Raw genomic sequence first — 9,720 nt, 5'->3', positions numbered from 1 at the left:
AACGAAACATGAATTGCACTTAGTTTTATAACTTATTTACCTATTGAAAATCTGCAAACGGCTGTGCCACACGGAGAGCTGTCTTTAAAATGTCCGGCTTTGCGCCGATTCAACCATAAGGATTATTTTTTTAAGATAACACACAGACAAAAACTTCACAGAAAAAAAATGTATTCTTTACGTCAAGAAAACAGAATTCAGGACTCCACATTACAAGCTTATTCATTTATAAAATAACCCTGTTTTGGAAAAAAAAACTAAGTAGGATCATAAATATAAACAACCAAAAAAGTGAGGGGTATTTACAGAAAAAAAGGTGAAAAATCAGGCACGGAATTGGAAAATTTGAAAAACCTAACCGATCGACTCACTCCAGCCAAAGGTTTCAGTGGTAGCTGACAGAAACCGGGATCTGACTTTGGGCGTTCTGTAACTTCCCGTTGACGATGAGGAGCAGCGGAGAATCCACGCGTATGCTTTTAAAGTCGTACGACTGTCGCAAAGAAGACACGAGGAGGTTAGACCCACAGACCCTAAATTGAAATCTGACAAAAAGACGCAGGAAATGCTGACCTTGTCTTTATGTGTGATGCTGTGACGCTTGACGTTGGGTTCGGGGACGACAACGGAGTCGCCGATCAGGACGCCCCAGTTGTCCGCCGTGTTGTAAACCATCACCACCAAACACGTCTCCTCGCTGTCGACCATCCCAAACGTACTGCAGGGAACGAACAAGGTGGTAACAAAAACCAGAATCTCACAAAGTGTAACAGGAGTGGATCTCATTTCTAAGTACATCTTGATTAGACAGCACTCAGGAAAGTATTGACTGAGAGATCAAACTATAAAGCCTAAAGTTGGAGAGTAGTTGCACTTACAAGGCCATGCGACCCTGAGAGGCCAGGCTGAACACCACCTTCCCCAGGGCGGCCACACCGCCATTGTGGCCATGCGTGAGAGAGGAGAGGGGCCGCGGCTCGAGACTGCCCACTCGGCCGGACGGAGCGCGGAACTGCGGGGACGAGCACGGCCCCAGAGCGGACGTGTTGAGGTTTGACAACATCGTCTTCAGCCGACGGGTTTTCACCTTGCCCTGCACACACACGCACGCACGCACGCACACGCACACGCACACGCACACACACACACACACAAAAAAGTCTTGGGCAAAGAACAACCATAGCTGCACTTTGCTGACACCTTGTGGTCAAAACAGGGATTGTACACTTTTTCCACAGTAAAATTCAAGCACTTTTCAAGCATTCTCAATGTAAATTTTCATATAAAAATACAAACGAACTAAAGAAGACAGGTTCAACTCAGTATAGTATTACATCATTCATTAATGTTAATGTTTTATGATAGCATTCTACATAGCAAACTTTCTTATATTTTAGAAAAATAACTTGAAAACAACACTATGGAGCAACTTAAAACTCTTTGTTGTAGAACTACTGAACTGTTCTAAAGAAATTACAACAACAACAACAAAACATAGGGTAGTGGTGGGAAAGAGAAGCATGCTTGCCCCACCTTGTTCTGGATGAGTTCTGTCACTTTCTCCAGATACTCCAGCAGCTGCTTCTCCTTCTCCAGCGGCTCCTCCCAGTTTGGGTCCAGCGCCGCCGCTCGGCTGTAGCCTTCAAGCGCGCAGCCGAACATCTCCTCATAGTAGAAGAGGTTGGCTCTGTTGAAGTGCAGATCTGGCATGCTGCTGGCAATCTTGTCCGCCGCCTCCATCGGAAGGAAACCATATTAGCGAATTTTTCAGTTTCAACAGCGGGAATAACGAGGGTATCCTTGTGTAAACTCACAGATTTTGCATAGGCGCTCAGAGCTTGTTGGGAGAATTGTGGGTTCTGACCACAGTTGAAAAACAGAGACAAGTAGGCGTTTCCAAGAATGCCTGAAAAACATGAAACAATGAATTAAAAGTAAAGTGTTTAAAGAAGCACCTAGAGATTACTCGCTATTATTCTACTCACACCATGAAGTCCCATCACCGGGATCCAGCTGCACCGCTTCCCGGGCCAGGTCCACACTCTCCAGCACATGCTTCCCATGTTGATCTTTGTTGGGTGTTGGCAGCTGCCTCAGCACCATGGAGAGGTTGCGTAGCGATACCTTATTCTTCTCCTACAATAAGTAAAAGGATAAAGAAGTGATTAGGTGATTAGATTACAGAGAAAACAATCACTGCTCCTTGTCTAAGTGACATACATGCTGCAGGGCACCAGTGAAGCAGTTCTTGGATGCAACCAGGTCTCCCTTTTTCCAGTACTGGTCCCCCAGTATGTTCCAGGCCTCGACCAGGCAGGGATCCAGCTTCACCGCTCGGGACAAGCACTCCTCGGCTGCAGCGCTGAAGTCCGGGGTCACGTTCAGACACCTGCCTTTTTGCAGCAGAAACTCTGCGTTGTGTTTTAAGATGTCTGACAGAAACAAACAAACAAACAAAAAATTAATTTGTGAATGATATTTTACAGTATTAATGTTATGAACATTTTGATTATGAAAATCTAGAGCCACCTTCTTTCTCCTCCAGCCTCATCAGTGTTTCCTCCATCTTCTGTTTGACGTCACCGTCTCTCCGACCGGCCTCCTCCACGCCGTGCGTCTCAAAGTAGCAATCTCTGAAGTTATGCAGCTCGTCCACCAGCTCCTGTGTTGGTAGAGGACAAGTGGTGAGAGCAATTCAGACCACTGATACAAAAAACATACAATGACAGAAAAACCAAAACAAGACAAAACCTTTGAGGACACAATCAATGTGACTAAAGATAGTCATTTAATCCTGGAAATGTTCTGCAGGTGATAGAAGGCTGGCTTTGTAACTGTCTTTATATGTCTGAGGAAGTCTGAGAGAAACACTCTATCCTGATTTCAGGCCTGATCATTAGTTCCTAGCTGTAATAACTGAAGCTGTGTGCTAACTCTAGATAATAGATAGCAACATCTGATTTGTTTCTGTTCAGCTGAAGAAAACTATGGCACAACCATGAACGAATTGTTCTATGGATCTGCTCAACATTTGAACAGATTCATAGTTACCTGGTGACATTGTTTCAAAAATCTTTCTTTGCATTTTTAAGCGAACACCAGCGACATAAAAAGTAGAAAAAACGGCATGACATAGAGCTCTAAATTGAATGTGACTTACTTGATGATAAAGCTGTCTCTTATGATGCCTACAATTATACTAGCCTTTAGAGTTCACTTTACCTTTCCGCAATTCAAGACTTTCTTATGAATGTTATTTAAGCGTGTATTTGAAGAAAGCAATAGTGAGACAGTATAACAACAGCTGACTGAAAATAAGCTATGACTCCATATCATACCAAGGACCTGCAATGGTCAGAGGCTATGTTTGCTTATATCAAACTGGGTGATGGTGATCCAGGATAACCTACCTTGATGATCTGCAGCTCAGTTTTGGCTTCTCCAGCTCCACTACTCTCCTCTTTCTCCGCCATCTTTGAAAAACAGCTTCGGAGGAACCCAACGAGTAACGGAAAAAAAAATTCTCAGATGTTTTTTGAACTAGTTCTACATTTAAACATAAAACCTGGCTATATGGACAGCTGCTAATGTTCCTTTATTATTATTATTATTATTATTATTTTAATACTGCAGAGCAATTTTTCCACAAAGGAAAAGGGCTTTTACTTTTAGGGACACCGGAAGTTGTCTTTGATAAGTTTCTTCTTCTTGCTTGTCTGCGGATGGTTGGCAGACAGCATTTGGTGCATTACCGCCACCAACCTAGAAGGAGTGTAAATCAGGACATCCAATCTAAAAGTGTTTTATCTTAAGCATAACTGTTATATATTTAATGAATGCTAATAAAGAAAAGTTATTCTTGGAATTACAAATAAAATTACAAAATAACAACCCGTGATGTTCGGAATTAGGAGCCTTTTTTGACAAAACGGAATGTTTCTTTGTCAAACAGTATTTCATTCCGGCGCTTTTTTTTCCTGTGCACCACTCATACTTCTCTGTCTGGAGCGCGGATTATTTTCACCCTGTGTTTTGGTCCACTGTGACCAATTTCTGTGATCGCACAGCTCGGTGATCGAGCTCATCATGTCAGACACATGGAGTAACATTCAGGCCCATAAGAAGCAGCTGGACTCGCTGCGGGAAAGGCTGAAGCGACGGCGGAAGGACCCGGCGCAGCTGTCCGGGACGGGTACGTGAAGTTCGGGATGTGCACGGCGGCGGGAGCGGGGTCTGCAGCTTGCGGACATCGTTGCTGTTCCGGTTATTACTATGTTAAAATAATAGAAACAATCACTGGAAAGCTTGATTAAAGTGAGATCGCCTGCGCGCAAGGGTTAATTGAAAGCATCAGATATTCAAAGAGCCTTTTCTTTTATTATGTGTCTGTTAAAATATTTGTTACTGCCATATAACTAATGTACACCTTCTACATTTTGAATATTTTAAAAATTATGCAACCCGTTTAGGAGTCCACTGATCCGATGGCTGACTTTGTATTAAGATAATAAATTTGATATGAACCACCGATGATAAAACGGGAAATTAAAATATTATTAGGATCTCACATTTATTAGAGATAATATGTAAAACGAAAACTAACCAAAAAGTAACCTTTTGTTTTAACATATGACGATCAAATCCATTCATCAATCGAAGCATGAAGTCACTGTTCATTGCTCAGTTGTCCATCCATTACGTATCGATCCTCGATCAGCCGATCATCCACCATTCTACTATCCACGTATCCAACGATCTCCATCCAGATTTTGTATTACAAAATACCGACCTACAAAACACTGACCAACACAGTAGGCAAAAATGTGCATTTAGATTCAAATATTTCCATTCAAACATAGCAAATAGTTATGCAGTAAATATGAATCAAAGTTATGGAATAAACCCAATGCCCTGGGTGTTCTCCCTGTGATTCCTTTCCTACAAATTTCATCAGTCTTGTTCTCCACTCAGACGGCGGGCTCAGCGCTGAGGGTTCCACAGCCAGGAGCGACAGCCCAGCTCCATCAGCTCCCTCTACTTCTCAGGGGGAGACGGAGCAGCCACCGGACCCTGAGCTGGAGAAGAGGCTGCTGGGATATCTCTCCGATCTGAGCCTCTCGCTGCCCACAGACTCGCTGGCCATCACAAATCAGCTCAACAGTGTAAGTCTCCCAACAGCGACGTAAGGCATCTTCCGTCCCTTTATTTAGCGTTTCCATGTTGCGTTCCATCAACACAGGCGGAAGGTACGGTTACTCACGGATGCATCCAGAGTCTGCTGCTCAAGTTCTCCGCCCAGGAGCTCATCGAGGTCCGGCAGCCTACCTCCATCTCCTCCTCTTCCACAACTTCTTCTCCGCCCACCACCGTCGTCGTGGCTGTGGACCACACAAAACTGTGGGCCATGATTGGCTCTGTGTCCGGAGCCCAAAGAGCCGGGGTCAAGAGAAAAGCCGAAGACCAGACCCTCGGCGGCTTTTCGCCTAAACTTCAGAGCTCCGCGTCTCCTCCTCACGCGTCCTCCTCCTCCATTACGCCGGCTTCCTCGCTGCAGCTGGCGGGATCTTCGGCGGCAGGAAGCGGAGCCGAGAAGAAGGGCCGCAGCAGCAAGAGCCAGTCGTCTCACGTGGACATGGAGATCGAGAGTCTCCTGAACCAGCAGTCCACCAAGGAGCAGCAGAGCAAGAAGGTTACGAGATGTTTTAGATATTTCTGGAAGCACCTGAATAGGCAGGAGAGTGACCAGAGGAGTCTCATTGTCAGTGCTTTTATTTTATTTTTGTCTTAAAGATGAGTCAGGAGATCCTGGAGCTCCTTAATGCCAGCACAGCCAAGGAGCAGTCCATCGTGGAGAAGTTCAGGTCTCGTGGTCGAGCTCAGGTCCAGGAGTTCTGCGATCACGGGACAAAAGAGGAGTGCGTCCGCTCTGGGGACACACCGCAGCCCTGCACGAAGCTCCATTTCCGGTAGGTTATTTATGCCTTCTGCTTAACAAACATTTTAATTTATTAACGGTTTTCCAACTTGTTTTAAATATTTTATTCTGAAAATATTGAATTTCTCTGACAATATTTAGCGCAAACATATAGTATTTTCCGGACTATAGACCGGTGCGGTCTATAGTCCGGAAAATACTATATGTAGGTGTGGCTTATAGTATGGTGCATACTATAAGCCACACCTACAAAAAAAAAAAAACTGGAAACGTGCATATATAAGCGGCACCTGGGTATAAGCCACTGATATCTCCGCCGCTCTCAAGGACACAGCAGAGGGCTGCGTCCTTAATAAACCTGCTATTAAAGACGCAGCCCTGCATCTCCAACACTGAACCATGGATTGTTCACGCCAAGCTTACCTGCAGTGGCTTGATCAAAGCGACCTTCAACTTAAAAGCTGCATCATATGAGTTTGAATAAATTTCTCCGTCATGCCTGCTGCTAGCATGTGCTTGTTCTAAATGAAAATTAGCACTTTCTTCTTTTATTTTCAATTTTGACTTCCAAGGATTCACTTCCTGCTATAGAGCCCCCTGGTGGTTGAAGAAAAATCCACAGAAAAGCCGCACCGGGCCATAAGCCGAGTGGGAAAAAGTAGCGCTTATAGTCCGAAAAATACGGTGTATGCTTTTAAAAAGTATATGGAAATAAGAGAATAAACACCACATCTTCACAGTGCAATATAAATGCAAAATGCCCTTTTCAGTCAGAAGATGGAGCTGTAATTGCTCTTTAAATATATATTTATTCTGCACCAGCATCAGAACGACCAGTGTACATTTTCACTCAGTTATTGAGGTAGGAGGGCGTTTTTGCTGTCAAACATCTGTGTAAGCAATCCTTAGCTGCTTAAAAATCTTCATTTGAAAAGCTTTGTGGTTTAAAAAAATTATAATGTAAAATCAAAACAAACTCCAAAATAAAGTTTTTTTGTTTTTTTGTTGTTGTTTTTTTTTTTTTTAAAGAAAAGGCATCTGTAGAAACTCCTGCTGTCAACTGATACTACAAATATTTACTAGTGTCGTTAATTTGTGCTTTTATTTATTATTTACTTCTTTATTTATGGAAAATCTGTAGAAAAATCAATAGTGAGCTCAGCAAAGAAAATAATTCAGGAAAAACATGCCTCCCGCTGACAGTGTGGTGTTTTCTATGAGTTTATCTACATGGTTTTGGTCATCTAGGAAATTGTGTGTAAGAAAATAGTTTTAATTTAAATTCTTAAATGAGGTTCATTTTAGAAAGGAAAACTAATGAGAAACTGTTACCGTTGGTTTTAATATTAAAGCACATTAAGTACTGTATGTTGGGTTAAGCTGTTCCTGAGAGCGAATTTGATGTCTTTAAATATCAAATTCATCATCAAAGGAAAAGGTCAATAGCTTTTTTTTTTTTTTGCTAGTATTTAAAATGATAATTTAAATACAAATTTTTACATATATTTTTTAAATACATGGCAAAGATTTACAGCACCAAGAGTTTTGTCAACCAGCTTCCAACTTCTGTCTTTCAGCCGCATCATCAACAAGCACACGGACGAGAGCCTCGGCGACTGCTCCTTCCTCAACACCTGTTTCCACATGGACACCTGCAAGTACGTGCACTACGAGATCGACAGCCCCCCCGAGGCCGAGAGCAGCCTGATGGGGCCCCAGTCGGGGACCCCGGAGATCGGGCTGCACGCCGAAGACGCCGACAGCAACGTGGGCAAACTCTTCCCGTCGCAGGTGAGAGAAACGAGGAAAAACCCGCCGCCGAGAAGGACGAGGAGATTTTTTTTTTCCCTCCACGGGTTGTAAAGCTGCTATTTGGTCCTCAGTGGATCTGCTGCGACATCCGCTACCTGGACATGTCCATCCTGGGGAAGTTCTCCGTGGTGATGGCCGACCCTCCCTGGGACATCCACATGGAGTTGCCGTACGGGACGCTGACCGACGATGAGATGAGGAAACTCAGCATTCCCGCCCTGCAGGATGACGGTTTCCTCTTCCTCTGGGTCACTGGGAGGTAAACGAAGCAACCCTCAACGCTCAGTTTACCAGTAAACACACTCTGTCCGTCGTAAGACTGCTCCTCCATTGATACCCATCAAATCCATATTTAATCTCAATTTAAGGCAAGTTAATTCATACCAAATTTAACAGATGGATCTTGTCCTTTTACAGAGCAATGGAGCTGGGCCGGGAGTGTCTCAGCCAATGGGGGTAGGTGCTGCTTGTTTGTCATGTGTTACCCGCTCTTTATTCTTCCCCTCCTCATTGTTTCAACATGGCGTCCCCTCAGCTACGAGCGCGTCGACGAGATCATTTGGGTGAAAACCAACCAGCTGCAGCGAATCATTCGCACCGGCAGGACGGGCCACTGGCTGAACCACGGGAAGGAGCACTGTCTGGTAAATTAAAGTCCAATCAGTTGTTCTTCCTGCCGCTGCAGAAAGCGAACGCCTGAAAACCACGTGGGCGTCGTGTTTTGGTTTGTCTTCAGGTGGGGGTGAAGGGAAGCACGCAGGGGTTCAACCGAGGTTTGGACTGCGACGTCATCGTGGCCGAAGTAAAGCTCCAGTCATCTTCAGACACAGGTTATTATTTCCAGTTCCTGTCCGCTCGTAATCGTCTGCGCTCTCTGACTCAGGTCCGCTCCACCAGCCACAAACCAGATGAGATCTATGGCATGATCGAGCGGCTGTCGCCCGGCACCAGGAAGATCGAGCTCTTCGGACGACCTCACAACGTCCAGCCCAACTGGTAACCCTTTACTTGTTTAGGAGGAAACAGTTTATCTGTTTATCAAAGTTCATCGTCTTTGTCGCCGAGTGTCTCCAGTCAGAGGCTTCTTCAAATTCACTGTGACGCAGACTGCTGCAGGAGATCTTTCCTGCCCACTGCCATCACCATGTATAATAACTCTTTGAGGAATGTTGAATTAATATGAGTTACGTCAACATTTAGGTTCCCTGTGGGATCGATAATGTTTTTGAATTTGAATTTCTTGTTGCATCACCTAACGGATTCTGATCTGAATCTGGAAAAATGAAGATTCTGTTTTTAGATTGATTCAAGTCTTTTTTTTATTTTTTTTCTTGCTCTTGGTTTTTTTGTCGTCTCACCAATAATTTTTATGTCTCGTTTCACAGATCTTTTTTATTTTACTGAAAGAATCTACGGATAAATATAATCTTAAACCGGGACCATTTTACTCTATGCCACCTTAAATCAGGGTTTAAATCAAGACATTAAACCTTAATGCTCACTTTTTATGGAAAAAAAAAAGATAAAAAATTACTAACGACGCTGCACAGAATCCTTAGATGTTTTAAATGTTAAAATAAATCTTGTAAAAGTCAGAGCAGAGGCCTTAACATAACCTCTCGCCTGATCAGACTCGAGTTTCATTGTGGTTTCTGGTAAATGTTTTCCACTCAAAGGTCAAGAATGCTCCAAAAAATATGAGGAAATGTGAGTGTGGAATTTTGAAATGTCAATCTTAAACCTGTTTTGTGGACTAAATGTTGGCGTTCTCGCGCTCTGTCCAGGATAACCCTGGGGAACCAGCTGGACGGCATTCATCTTTTGGACCCGGAGGTCGTGGCCCGCTTTAAGGAGCGATACCCAGACGGAGTCATCTCCAAGCCACACACACAGTGAGGATGCCACTGTGTGTGTGTGTGTGGAGTTTGATTTAGGACTGATTTCTTTTTTTAATTTTAATTTTTTTTTTATAA

At 43.7% G+C, this 9,720-nt stretch overlaps 2 protein-coding genes across 2 annotated transcripts; one reads left to right on the top strand and one right to left on the bottom strand.

Moving 5' to 3' along the window:
• Positions 1-154: 154 nt before the first annotated feature.
• Positions 155-3,704, bottom strand: ttc5 (tetratricopeptide repeat domain 5). Its single transcript, XM_015044200.1, has 9 exons — positions 3,411-3,704; positions 2,530-2,662; positions 2,221-2,432; positions 1,986-2,136; positions 1,815-1,906; positions 1,534-1,734; positions 879-1,093; positions 574-718; positions 155-493 (listed from the first exon to the last, which is right to left on the bottom strand). Exons 1-9 carry the CDS (start codon positions 3,471-3,473, stop codon positions 386-388), a joined length of 1,320 nt encoding a protein of 439 aa, XP_014899686.1. The 5' UTR covers positions 3,474-3,704; the 3' UTR covers positions 155-385.
• Positions 3,705-3,947: 243 nt separating this feature from the next.
• On the top strand, positions 3,948-9,720 carry mettl3 (methyltransferase like 3). Its single transcript, XM_015044196.1, has 11 exons — positions 3,948-4,192; positions 4,972-5,162; positions 5,240-5,689; positions 5,791-5,966; positions 7,513-7,726; positions 7,819-8,006; positions 8,165-8,203; positions 8,283-8,391; positions 8,484-8,549; positions 8,631-8,743; positions 9,532-9,720. Exons 1-11 carry the CDS (start codon positions 4,087-4,089, stop codon positions 9,641-9,643), a joined length of 1,764 nt encoding a protein of 587 aa, XP_014899682.1. The 5' UTR covers positions 3,948-4,086; the 3' UTR covers positions 9,644-9,720.

This window comes from Poecilia latipinna, unplaced genomic scaffold (genome assembly GCF_001443285.1).
Source record: "Poecilia latipinna isolate Pla-1442-1.1 unplaced genomic scaffold, P_latipinna-1.0 Scaffold664, whole genome shotgun sequence".
Classification (NCBI taxonomy): domain Eukaryota; kingdom Metazoa; phylum Chordata; class Actinopteri; order Cyprinodontiformes; family Poeciliidae; genus Poecilia; species Poecilia latipinna.
The sequence above is the reverse complement of the archived record's forward strand: the minus strand, read 5'-3'. Positions and strand labels throughout refer to the sequence as shown.

What these genes read in the sequence shown, in the direction of transcription:
- ttc5 (XM_015044200.1), bottom strand. Translation starts at nt 3,473, where the DNA reads ATGGCGGAGAAAGAGGAGAGTAGTGGAGCTGGAGAAGCCAAAACTGAG. An exon ending in CAGAACTCATCCAGAACAAG is followed by an intron (nt 1,094 to 1,533) that starts GTGGGGCAAGCA and finishes GTGTGTGTGCAG; the next exon opens with GGCAAGGTGAAAACCCGTCG. An exon ending in GCATCACACATAAAGACAAG is followed by an intron (nt 494 to 573) that starts GTCAGCATTTCC and finishes TCTTTGCGACAG; the next exon opens with TCGTACGACTTTAAAAGCAT.
- mettl3 (XM_015044196.1), top strand. Translation starts at nt 4,087, where the DNA reads ATGTCAGACACATGGAGTAACATTCAGGCCCATAAGAAGCAGCTGGAC. An exon ending in AGGAGCAGCAGAGCAAGAAG is followed by an intron (nt 5,690 to 5,790) that starts GTTACGAGATGT and finishes TTTGTCTTAAAG; the next exon opens with ATGAGTCAGGAGATCCTGGA. An exon ending in TTCCTCTGGGTCACTGGGAG is followed by an intron (nt 8,007 to 8,164) that starts GTAAACGAAGCA and finishes GTCCTTTTACAG; the next exon opens with AGCAATGGAGCTGGGCCGGG.